The 12,972-nt window shown below is 37.9% G+C and overlaps 1 protein-coding gene across 1 annotated transcript; it reads left to right on the top strand.

Moving 5' to 3' along the window:
- The first annotated feature begins 6,984 nt into the window (after positions 1-6,984).
- On the top strand, positions 6,985-7,625 carry LOC126720419 (beta-amyrin 6-beta-monooxygenase-like). The gene is made up of 2 exons (XM_050422863.1): positions 6,985-7,177; positions 7,283-7,625. The coding sequence occupies exons 1-2, from the start codon at positions 7,055-7,057 to the stop codon at positions 7,508-7,510; spliced, it is 351 nt and encodes a 116-aa protein (XP_050278820.1). The 5' UTR covers positions 6,985-7,054; the 3' UTR covers positions 7,511-7,625.
- The last annotated feature ends 5,347 nt before the right edge of the window (positions 7,626-12,972 follow it).

The following is a 12,972-nucleotide window of genomic DNA, read 5'->3' as shown; positions in this document are numbered from 1 at the left end:
CCAAACTTGACTCTCTCTGTCTCTCTATTTCCTTTCATTTTGCTTGTCCAACGATTTCATTATTTGAATTTCATTGAAAAATCCCAACTCCTTTTTTTATTTAATTTCTTATTATCATCAACACCAATAATGATTTTCTTTGGTTCTTTTCCTTCAAATAAAATTTAAAAACAGTAAAATTTCAAGAACCGTAGTGCAGAGAGAGACAATTTTTAGGGTCCCACTGCCGTTTGCTCGGCCTTCCACCACCATTATGCCATCGGAACTGAAGAGGATAAAATATAAGCCTGACGGACCTGTGGTAATGGGCTTGCCAGATTGGAATTGTTGGGCCGATATAGAGATGATCCAACACTCATTGAAAGCCCATCGCTGAAGCACACAATAAGGGCCCTTGATCTAAGGTCTCTATCGCTCATTGCCTAAAACGCCCTAGAATCTCAATATGGAAATCCAAGCATAAGGGTGATTCTAGAAGATATGCACACTGAAAGTAGATCTCCTCTACAAGGAAAAACCTTGCTCACCACGCTCGGAAATATTCAAGTAGAGTTCTATAAGGAAAAGAGTTCCACACCAAGGAAGAATAGCCGATCATCTACTATAAAATCCTCAATACCCTCGCAAAAGAAGGTACGCATAATTTACCCTCTCTAGCATTCTAGAGTTGTGAGAATAATTCTAACTTGACCTTCGGAGAGTATTTGGCTGGCACCACACCGGTGCTCTCTAAGGTCTTCGGTTATTTTGTTGTGCAGGTTCACTTTGAGTCGCGAGTGCTGTGTGACCTATTGGTGATATTTTCGGCATCATCAGTTGGCGCCGTCTGTGGGAAAGATCCAGAAACGCAGGCGGCGTGTGTTGGCGCATGAGACCTCGTATGATTACCAGATTCTCAGGCCAAGTGGATCGGTGGACGACAAGACCGGCTTGGCGGCGCGTGTGACTGAGATCCGAGCTGGGAGTCGAGAATCTTCGGCGGCGCGTGTGAGAGTTCCAAGAGCCATTGGTCGCGCGTGGTGGCGCGTGCGGCTGCCGTTGGAGGTCGGGTTTCTGGGTTTTGGTCGCGATACGCTGTGGAGCACGTATGTCTTGTTGGTTTCATCAGGCAAAGGCTTGATGTGCACAGATTTGATAGGGAGAGACACTGATTGCTTGGGTTTGAAGCTCTGGACATAGCAGTGAGAGCCATAGCGGCTGCGAGATGCCGTGGAGTCTAGATCCAGCCGACAAGCATATAAATTTTGATGGTGGTGTGCACATGAGAATCTTCTTTGCTTGCTAGAGATGTTTGTTTGATGCCAAGAACGGAGTTTGGCTCTGATACCATGTTAAATATTAGCATTGATACACCATATTGTATATGCTAGAATGGATGCGGAAGAGGAAGTATAAAATAGGAACATCAAGAACACGAGGGTTACGTGGTTCAGCCTTGACGGCCTACATCCACGGAGGAATCCCTTAAGGGCTACATCTTTATTGTGTAAGAGTATAGTACAATAACCTGTGTTATAATGGGCCATAACATGAGTATATATAGGCGACTAAACCCTAGACTACTAGTACAAGCAGGACTGGGCTTGGGCCTATTACATTGGACTAATATATGTCTAATATATATCTCTAACACCCTCCCTCAAACTCAAGGCAGAAGCTCAATGAAGGCTTGAGGTTGGATAAACATGAAAAGATCACTTCGAGATGCCTTGAAGAATGCCTTTGAAGAAACCATAATGAAGAATGTGCCAATTGACTAATTTCGTAGTCTCAAATGCAGAAACGGAGCCCAAAATCGGAATCTACGCGAAAAACTGAGCAAGATAGGCCCTTTTGGAAATTTTGACTTTTGGTCAAAGGTCAACACAAAAAGTCAAAGTCAACTGGTCCAGAGTCAAAGTCAACAGTCAAAGTGCTCACGGGTCAGATTCGGGTGGTCCGGGTCAACGGTCAGCTAGGTGACGTGGTGCTGACGAGACGTGGCTGATGACGTGTCGCTGACGTGGACTAGGGCTGATGTGGAGGTGCTTGCATGGCTGCTGACGTGGAGTGATGATGTCATTTGGTGACGTCAAATGACATCAACAGTAGTTTTCCGGTGCTGGTAGGAGCGTGCGATGTTCACCGAGGCAGACTACGTAATGAGGGAGGTACACGAAGGAATCTGCGGGAACCATTCTGGATCACCGGTGATGCCGAAAAAATCACCAGTGAGCCACACGGTTCCAACACGCTCGATACCAGACCTGCCCAATACAGAAAAAGACCTTACAAAGAGTACCGGTGTGGTACCGGCCAAAGACCCTCCGAAGGTTAAGTCAGAAGAGAGCTCCAACAATGTTGGAAAGTATGAGCTTTCGAGAAATTGTGCGTATCTTCTAGAATCACCCTTGTGCTCGGATTTCCATATTGGGATTCTAGGGCGTTTTAGGCAATGAGCGATAGAGACCTTAGATCAAGGGCCCTTACTGTGTCCTTCAGCAATGGGCTTTCAATGAGTGTTGGATCATCTCTATATCGGCCCAACAATTCCAATCTGGCAGGCCCATTACCATAGGCCCGTCAGGCTTATATTTTATCCTCTTCAGTTGCCCCCTTCACCCTAAGGGTCCGTCATTTTAGAACAAAGGAACCATGGGGTGACGACCCTAAGGTAAAGGCGTGATGGATAATTTTTTATGACGGAATGAGACCAATGAGACTTAAAGAAGTTTTTAGGTTACAGTTACAATGGGTTGACGAATTGATGCAAGCTAGGATGACGGTGCAAGCGAGGAAACCGTCGACCATACCAACTACTGACAAGCTGTAAGAAAGTCATTAATGATGATGACACGCATCGTAATTTGATTGTGTTTTATCTCGGGTCGAAGCATCGCTTCGGCATCCCTGCATCTCCCTTATAAATAAGGGAGTCTTCCTTCTCATTTCTCCAATTTCAGCAAAAATTAACCTGTCAGAGCTCACCCATCACACCTGTTAGAACTTATCCATCATATTTTGTCAGAGGCTGAACCGTCTAGTTGCTTCAATCGTCAGCGCTGTACTTCCTCCTTTCACTCATAAAATTGGTAAGTGTTCTTTTCAAGACCAATCTTGTTTTAATTTACCTTACTATCCACACCCGTTATGAACATATAGACCCGTCAGAGTCTTAGGTTTTTGTCGTTTCGTGTAGGAAATGTCTAGTGCGTCCAGTAATCAGTCGGTTGTTTGTGACGGGCTGGATTACGAGGAAGTATATCCGTCCGGTCATAAAGAACAAGATAGTCTTGGTGATGATAGGAGTCTGTCCTCCTCCTCCTCGTCCTCAACATATGAGGATACGGAGGTGGTTGAACAAGACGAGGGCTTTGTTGATGGTGAGGAACAAATTGTTAGATCCGTTGTCGGTGCTGATGGGCTCAGGGAGTTCGTCATGCTACCAGAGTGGACGGTGAATTACTTCTCGTCTGTTATCAAAGAAAAGCACTTCAAAACATTTAGGGATAACTATCAAATTCCAGACAATATTTCCATCTGTCTACCCCATAAATCAAAGAGATGTTATTATGAAGGGGTAGAGGGTGTCGGGGTATATGAGCAAATGTTGAATGCCGGACTCAGGTTCCCATTGAGTTCGCTTCACCGTGAGCTCCTCCGATATTTGGGATTATCCGTGAACCAGATTTCCCCTAATGCCTGGAGGGTCTTCATAGCGATGGAGATTCTGTACGGCGCAATGTCCGACGGCACCAAGAGGCTGACGGTTAGGGAGTTCCTTCATTGCTACCGTCCGGACGAAATTGATAGGTCTAGGGGAATATATAGCTTCGTCCCCAGGAGTCTGCTATTGAAGGTCATCTATGACACGCCAGACTCAAATAGGGATTGGAAGAGCCGTTACTTCTTCCTAGAGGGTGACAGTTGGATGTGTCGTCCAGGGGACACGGATTACATGCCCGTTGACACCACTTGGGGCATATTACACCCGTCTAGTATGGACCGTCCTAAAAATTTAACTTTATTTCATTATGTATGTTTTAAAACAATTTAACCGTTCTTCCTCCTTTGCAATTAGACGACGCCCCCAAGTCGACATTAAGGAGTTCGCCTTCCTTGAAAAAATCTTCTCAAAGACCCAGCCGGAGGAAAGGACTTGGGCGAAGTTGGTGTCACTTAAGACCATTCATTGGTATTGTGACGGACCAGAACCAACACCAGCTGCCGTCAAGTACGAGGAACAGATTAGAAGGCGTAAGTCCGTCACCCTATTCTTGATAAGTTACGTATCTTATTTTGATAACTAATATTCCCGTCCATGTTTCAGAAATGGACGACGCCAAGAGGAGAGCTTTGATTAGATCCAAAGCCGCTAAGAAGACCGGCGATGTTGCTCCCCCTGTGACGGGCCCAAGCAATCCGTTCGTCAAGAGGAAAACGCAGCCCAAAGGGGATCGTCAGGCCAAGAAGGCCAAAGTATCCTTGGAACCCGTCGTGGGACTTCTGGCGGAGCCTCCGAAGCCGGCCACTCTAATCAAGCACGGGGTCGGCAAGGGCCTCATGAAAGGGCCATCGAAGGATCAAGAGAAGCCGCTCGTCCTTCTTCAGGAGGATTCTAAGCATGCCTTAGAACAGATTTCCTCCATTATGTCGGCGGAGGATTACGAAGACTTAGGCAACCATTCGACGGAGGCCATGGGTGAGACGGGCCTTTTTGCTATTACACAAGTAAGACAGCCCGTCTACTTTACCAATGCTAATTATTTCCCTTTTTGCCCACACTTCGTTTCATAACTACCATTATTATTATTTTTTAGGCAATGGTCATGATGAAGGGGCTGATGGGATGGTGCCTCAGCCATGAGACGGCCCTGGATCGTGTACGGGCGAAAGCGGAGCCTAGGTGCCGAAGAGGCAGACTACGTCATGAGGGAGGTACACAAAGGAATCTGCGGGAACCATTCTGGATCGAGGTTGTTGGTGCACAAACTGGTACGAGCTGGGTATTACTGGCCAACCATGCAGAAGGATGCCGAGACTTACGTTAAAAGCTGTGACAAATGTCAAAGATTCAGCAATATTATCAGACAGCCAACCGAAGAACTGACCCCGATGACGGCTCCATGGCCGTTCGCTCAGTGGGGACTAGACATTATGGGACCTTTCCCAATAGCGGTACGACAGTTGAAGTTCTTGGTAGTGGGTATTGACTACTTTACAAAATAGGTAGAAGCGGAAGCTTTGGCCACCATTATGGAGAAGAACATTAGAAGTTTTGTCTAGAGGTGCATCATATGCAGGTTTGGTATTCCTAGAGTCCTTGTCTCAGATAACGGGAGGCAGTTCAACAACGACAACTTCCGGGATTTTTGCTCACAGCTAGGGATAAAGAACCACTACTCATCCCCCGCCCATCCTCAGGCTAATGGCCAGGTTGAAGTCACGAACCGATCCCTGATTAAATTTATCAAGACTCGGCTCGAGGGGGCAAAGGGCATATGGCCTGAAGAATTGCTGAGCATACTATGGGCATACAGGACAACGGCGAGGACCCCAACAGGAGAGACACCATTCCGACTTACGTACGGGAGCGAGGCGGTCATCCCGGCTGAAGTTGGGCTCACAAGTTACAGGGTTCATAACCATGACGAGAGCAGGAATGACGAAGCAATGCGGCTACAGCTGGACCTGATAGACGAGATTAGGTCGGCAGCGGAACAAAGGCTCGCTAGATACCAGGATTGCATGGCCAGACACTACAACTCTCGGGTCCGACACAAAGACTTCCAAGTAGGAGACCTCGTACTCAGGAAGGTCATGGGTGCAACTAGAGACCCTACACAGGGAAAGCTCGGCCCCAATTGGGAAGGACCTTACCGAGTTACGTCATGGCAAAGGAAAGGAACCTACCACTTGGAGACGATAAATGTAAAAGTTAGCTGAAATAGTACAGTGAAACCTAATAATAGTATCAAAAAGTGTAGTGAGACCTATGAATAGTAGCAAAAATAAAATAATAACATAAGCTGGCTTTATAATCTATTTCCAAACCCAACCTAGATTAAACATTTTGGATCTTCTTAAAACATAAGTGCTAAATTTTGTACTAATTATATTCTATTTACTATTCAATTCATAACACATTTTATGGATAATTATTAATTTTGATAATTTTGAAATTTTGCAAGGATAGAATGTATATGGGAAAAATGATAGAGTTTACCTTCAAGCTCTATCATTTACCCTCAAACTCACAACATGACAATTCAAACGATCATTTATATGTATTTTTTCATATGACCAATTTTTTTTTTTAAAGGAAGTCACAAGACCAATTTAATACATCACATTCCTTGTTTAAATGATTTAATAACTCACCACCGCGCACCTTTGGTGCGATGGTTACTCTACAAATATAAGTATTTGTAAAGTGTGAGGGGTAAGAACCGGAGTTCAAGTCTCCAAGAGGAAGTTTCACACACATATATACATAAATTAGGGTAGAGTAGAATTTCTATCTTGTAAAAAAAAAATTTTTAAAAAATTAATAACTCATGATTTATTATTTATGTGAATTTTCAAATGCTAGATTTCTCTACTTACTTAAGTTGGGTTTATGTAGGGAGAGATAGTTTGGGTTAGGTATACCTGGGCTTACAATAGAATTGGGCTTCTTGGGCCTACACACATAAACCTACTACCTCTAACAAGCAAAAAGTATGTGTTTCAATGTGTCTTTGTTTGTGTTTTAAGTTTGTAATTAAGAATTTTTTTAATTCATAGTTTGTCTCCAAACAAAAATCTTAACTTCATCACAGAGGCCTTATAATTGCTGGGTGAGGTTAATCGACTATGATGCCCCAATCTTTTAGTGGCCATACACTAGCTAATAATAAGAAATTCAAAAACTTTATTTAGTATGCTGCATGTAGCTCTCTGCACAAGCGACACATGGTGCTATTTGGAAAGATTAATCTAATGAAAAAGCGGGGTATATTGTTAAGCAGAGCAAGTGGAGATTGCAAGATCCAAAGGTCCAAAGGATTTGTTGAATTGGGATGACATTAAAAAGATGAAGTACTCTTGGAATGTAGCATGTGAGTCGATGAGGCTATTATCGCCTGCTCAAGGAGCATTCAGAGAGGTTATACATGACTTTACTTACAAAGGTTTTACTATCCCTGAAGGGTGGAAGGTATGTTTCATTAACAATACATTAGCCAAATTATACTTAGTGTAATGAGATCTGAATCCATATTTTAATGGTAATGCTTAGAGTTCTGAAGCCATATTTTTGCAGACATTTTGGACTGTACATTCGACACACAAAAATCCTAAATACTTTCCAGATCCTGAGAAATTTGATCCTTCAAGATTTGAAGGGAATGGCCCAGCACCTTACACTTTTGTACCATTTGGAGGAGGACCTCGAATGTGCGCTGGAGGGGAGTATGCTCGTTTACAAACACTAGTGTATATGCATAATGTGGTGACAAGATTCAAGTGGGAGAAAGCAAATTCCAGATGAAAAGATTACTTACCAACTATCATCCATTCCAGTTAACGGTCTTCCCGTTATCCTTAAACCTCATAAATTTTAGATTGAGTTAAAACCTCTAGTGATAACTATCTCTATATTTGAAATATAGGAAAATACTAAATTTATTATTAATTTTACTACAAAAGTTTAAAGGCTCATGTAATAAAATTTATAGTATCCCTAATATCACTTTTTTGTATAAGCTTACAGTGTATCATAAATCATAAAAACTAATTCAGGCATTTAATTATGTGCAATGCTAGCAAAGCTACAACTATAGAAGTTTTACAAATTGATATGACATCAATTAAATAAAAGTTATTGTGACATTCATTTATTTAATTTGCTCTTGAAGTCAATCATATTGGAAGATATATGTAGTAAAATTTATAGTAATTTTAGCATTTTTTTTTTAATTAATGTGGTTAATTACATTCATTATTACATCAATTTGTGAGGTTTTTTTTTTTTTTTTTTTTTTTTTTTTGTTTATAAAGTTGACAGTAACTAAGCACTTTCTTTATATTTTCTGTTATTAGTTTTACAAGGCCTATAAGGGACAAGGACCCAAGCAGCGTGGAAGCCTTTTTTTTTTTTTTTTTTTTTTTTAATAAATTTGCTTTTTAATTGTTGGGTGCCATTAATGCTTTATGTTTTTACCACATATCCATGCAAAATGAATCTGATAGGAATTTTTCCCTATAACTACCAAAACTTTCTTATCTACAGTTCGCCTCATGCCTTACAGAACAAAAAAGATCTTTTGGGATATTACAAATAAAGACAGTATTTAAGCTTGCCCTTTTTTTTTTTTTTTTTTTTTTAATTTTCATAGTATTTAAGCTTGCCTTAAGCATAGAATATAAACCCTGCTAATCTTTCTTTAAAAGTAGGGGAAAAAAAAAAAGGTGCAGCAAGTGAAAAGGAAAAGGCTTCAGGGCCACAACATTCTGCAGGAAAATCAAAATATTCCGCCAGCAAATTCCTTAAAACTTTATTTAATGGCGGTTTAACAACATAAGACTGGATGAGCAATAAACTATATTATGAATCAAACAATAATCATTCATGTGCATTTCCAAAAGTTCTACAACATGATGACGTTACAATAGTATCTAGTCAAGCTTATTCGAGATCATCATACAAACAAAGAAGCAATGCTACCATGGTTCCTGAAAACATTGATAAATGAAAAGCTGAGTACACTTTCAAAGAATAATCAAATATAAAGGTGAAAAAAATAACTTGCAAAGAATCTATTTGGCTCTTTAAATTTTCTTCTTCTGATGTCATATCTCTATGCTTAGTAGAATTTAGCAGTGTGTGATTTAAATCAAGAACCAAGTAAAACTTCTTACGGTGTAATAAATTTTTAATGTCTTCATTTCTCAATCTGACAATTCTGTTATTCTGAAGCTTGACTCCCTGTAAATAATGTTCAAGCTTAAACTAATTACCATTTGAAAAAAAAGAAAAAAGAAGAAAGAAAAAAAGATCATCACTATACTTATGCTACTATTATTCTTGAATAGGAATGGATTAATTTATAAGTTCAAAGTTGGTTTACATCATTTTTAAAATTTATTTCTTATTAAGAGATCATTATTACGTCATGAATGACAGGTCACAGTTCATTGGAAGTGGACGATAACTTGAAAATTGAAAATTTTAGAATTATTGATATTGTCTTCCATTATATATGCAGCTAAAATAGTAATCTCAAAGAAGATTACCTTGTGAATTTGCCCAAATGTCACACCAGATTCCGCTTGCAACCTTTGCCTACAAAGTATACATGTGTACATTCATCCTTCATTATGGATGCTGGATGCATCTGCAAAAAGATAACATGTTACATAGAATTCAATTCAGCCGCAATAATGCACATCCAACTGGTAAAATATTTTGTAGGTTCTAGCTAACTTAATGGATAAAATATTTTATTGTTGAATAAGAGATATATGGTTCAGTCATTGCCTACACTGAAATCCAATTGATGTCTTGGTTTAATAATAAAAAACAATTATTATAGAATAGATGCAATAAATTTGAAATACTATCCTATTTTAAAAATTAGTTTATGGAATTTTGAAATGTTTATAACCTTAATCTTGTTTCCATTTACCCTTCGAAACCCTACAAATTAAAATTTTGAAACTTCAGATTTTTTGAATTGGAAAACGTATAAACACTATGCCATAAAATTCTTCACAATTAAATCAAACGGTAGGTTGAAAGTTGAAACATTTGATTTCAAAACTTCTTTTTTAATATAGAAATCACTCATGCCTCTAAAAGAATGTGAGCAATGTCTCTAATATTAGGCACAAAATATTGGTTTACAACAATTGAGTTGGTAAATTATTATTGAATCTTCTGTGAGCTCATTGACACTAGTTTATTGTTTGCTATTAAAAACTTTATCACTTCGACAACTATGAAATATATTATGAGCAATGTGTTCACTCAAATATTTGTGCCTACGTTAGAACCTCATTTCATCTTCATTGTGTGTGAGTGAGTGTTTTTTGTTTTTAAAAAAACAAAAACAAAAACAAAAAAGTTTTTTTTTTAGAGATAGTTTCAACTTATTAGGAATGCTTGATGAATTGGTCGAATATGAGTAGTGGACAATCACTTTCATATAAACTAAAATACTATTTTAATCCTTAAATTTTACCAAAAGTTTGTTTTTCATCTCTCAACTTTAAAAACTTCATTTTTCATCCCTAAGTTTTGTAAATAGATTTTTTTATAGTTTAGGGGAAAAAATATAAATGAAAAAAGAGCATTTTTTTAATAGTTTAGTGGTTTTTTTTTTTTTAACTTTTAAGTATAAAAATAAAACATTTTCAATAGTTTAGGGCCGAAAAATATACTTTCAAAAATTTAAAACTAAAATACAAATTTTTAATAAAGTTTAGGGACAAAAATAGTATGACGATTTATATATAGCCATATATATTTTGAAATTTGTATTGAATTTTTTAATTTTGTCTGGACTACTTGTTTCCAAACCCTGGTAAACATAGGCAATAGAAAATATTTGATGCCTGGTCACATTTGCCTGAAATAATATGCAAAATACAAATGTAAATCTATGAAGCACGGGTGCGTTTCGGGACTTGGGTGCAGGTGTGGGTGCGAGACTCGACAATTTTGGAAAAAGGTGGGTGCTGGTGTGACGAGACTTGGCAATTAAAAAATTATTAAAAATATTTTTATTTATATTTTTTAATATATTGCTAAGCATACTTTTTCACATAATATAAATATATACCAAATTTAAAACAATAGTAAATAATAACTAAGACATGATGATCATAAATTAAATACAACCCACAATATTAAAATCTTTTTCTTTTTATTCTCTCCATTCACCTGCCACTCCAGTGCCAACAAGTCCACAACACATCATGTTTGGTCTCGTCAAAATATCAACTTTACCTTTTTTTTTTTCAAGGCTTCCATTTTCCAAAGCTTAATCTACTCCCCACCTTTTAATTTATATATATAAAAAAAATCTACACCAAGTCAGCCTTTTACTTCTACATATTTTTTCTTCTTTCATCTTCTTAACTTTCGTCTTCTACTCACTCCCCTTCCCAATTCATGCCTTTTCTTTTTTTAACCTTTCTTTAGTATTCCTAAACCAGTTTATGCAACATCTAGACTGAGTAGAGGTAGGAAACCAAGACAGAGAGAGAAAGAGAAGAAGATTTTGCACTTTTTTTTTTTGAATTTCGGCGTTTCGGCGGTTTCACCCGATATGGACCGATACGGCCTGAGTTGGCATGAATTAGCCCAATTCAACGCGCATCGGCGCGAGTCGGCCAGCGTAGTGGAATGAGAAAAAAGAAAAAAAAAAAAAAAAAAACTGGACACAGCACCAATGCGCAGGCAGCGGCGTCCCTCGCGCGTTGCCGCGTCGGATACGGGTGCAGCGGGTGTTTTGACGCGTGCGTGCATCCCAGATGTAAATGCCCCAATCCAGAAATGTCACAGAACGAATTGGACAATATTTAATTCAGTTATCAGTCACAAACAAATATTGCTCGGAGACTAAATATCAATGGGTTTTTTAATAGCTCAAGCCCGAGCCCAAATTGGAAATGGCTCATCAGGAGCCTGTAGAAGCTCATTGTAAACAGAGTCAAACAAAGTCCATAAAACAAGCTCATTTCATGGACCCACCAAAGCACAAGCAACATTCAGATGATAAACTTAAGTATAAAGACATTTTAATTGCAAAAGAGTTCTGCAATCATCTGTACCAGTCTATAAAAAGATATTTTAAAGTTCACCACTAAATCTAGAATGTGGTATTATTTCCTAGAAAGGAGTAGTTAGTCATAAATGACAGCATGATCAGGTGCAAATTAATATCCTTGTAAAGGATGAGCAAAGAAGAGTCACTTAATCCACTCAACTCTTGACGATATCTCTTTATCATTTTCTTAAGCATTCTCACTCTCATATAAATTTTTGTGGTTGAATTTTTGTATACATAGAATATCCCCTTGTGATTTGAATATATTTATTTATGTAATTTTTATATGTAAGTTTGTTGGATTATTAAAAAACAGTACGTGAGATTGTTGGATTCCTATTTAGATAACAAGAGAAGGCAGGAAAGATTGTTGTATTTATGTTTGTTTCCTAAGAAAATCAAATAGAAAATGAATAATTGATAGAAAAAGAAACTGGAAAAATAATAAGAACTACATAAAGTATCAAATAATTTTTTTATTGACATGGAAAAACAACTACTATTATCCCTTTAAAACTACATTGTTTTGGGCTAGGCTAACATTTAATGTCCATCTTAGCATGAGCATGGCTAGAAGAATTCCCAATCAAAACAATAGATAATGTTAGGAAAGTGAATTAAAATTTTGAAATTTTAAGGAATAAAATCAAAATTACCCTAAAATTCTGGGCGTAATTTGTAATTTAAAAGGAAAAAAAAAAAAATTACTAAGGAGCGAGCTTCAAAGGCATGCAATGGTTGAATATGATGGATAATATTTATGCTATAATTTTTTTTTTTTTTTAACTAATGTTATAGACACAAAATTTTGCAACATCTTTTACAATATTTGAGTCTACCAATGACACCACTTTTTGGTATATCACTAATAATTCTCTTGAGTGTGAAATTTGTGTCTGTATTCTATAGACTCTCTCTCTCTCTCTCTCTCTCTCTCTCTCTCTCTCTCTCTCTTTGTTTTTAATGGAAGAAAAGATATTGCAATAATCAGGTGTAAAAGATACAAACTTGTCTTTATGAAATATAAAATAATAAAAAACCATTTGGCTTTTAATTATAAGAAAAATGAATACGGTGCAGCAGGTAATTTCTGCTTAACCTCTACCATAAGTTTGGAAAGAACGTAAATAGATAAATAAAATAAGTAAAAAAGTCAGTTATTAGACCTTTTGAGCATATT

This window comes from Quercus robur, chromosome 4 (assembly GCF_932294415.1).
Source record: "Quercus robur chromosome 4, dhQueRobu3.1, whole genome shotgun sequence".
NCBI classification, from domain to species: Eukaryota; Viridiplantae; Streptophyta; class Magnoliopsida; order Fagales; family Fagaceae; genus Quercus; species Quercus robur.
Note: the sequence above shows the minus strand (reverse complement) of the source record. Positions and strands in the feature narration are given on the sequence as shown.

Bases quoted from the DNA above. Each gene is read 5' to 3' on its own strand.
- LOC126720419 (XM_050422863.1), top strand. From the start codon at position 7,055: ATGAAGTACTCTTGGAATGTAGCATGTGAGTCGATGAGGCTATTATCG. The intron at 7,178-7,282 runs GTATGTTTCATT...ATATTTTTGCAG, and splicing joins CTATCCCTGAAGGGTGGAAG to ACATTTTGGACTGTACATTC.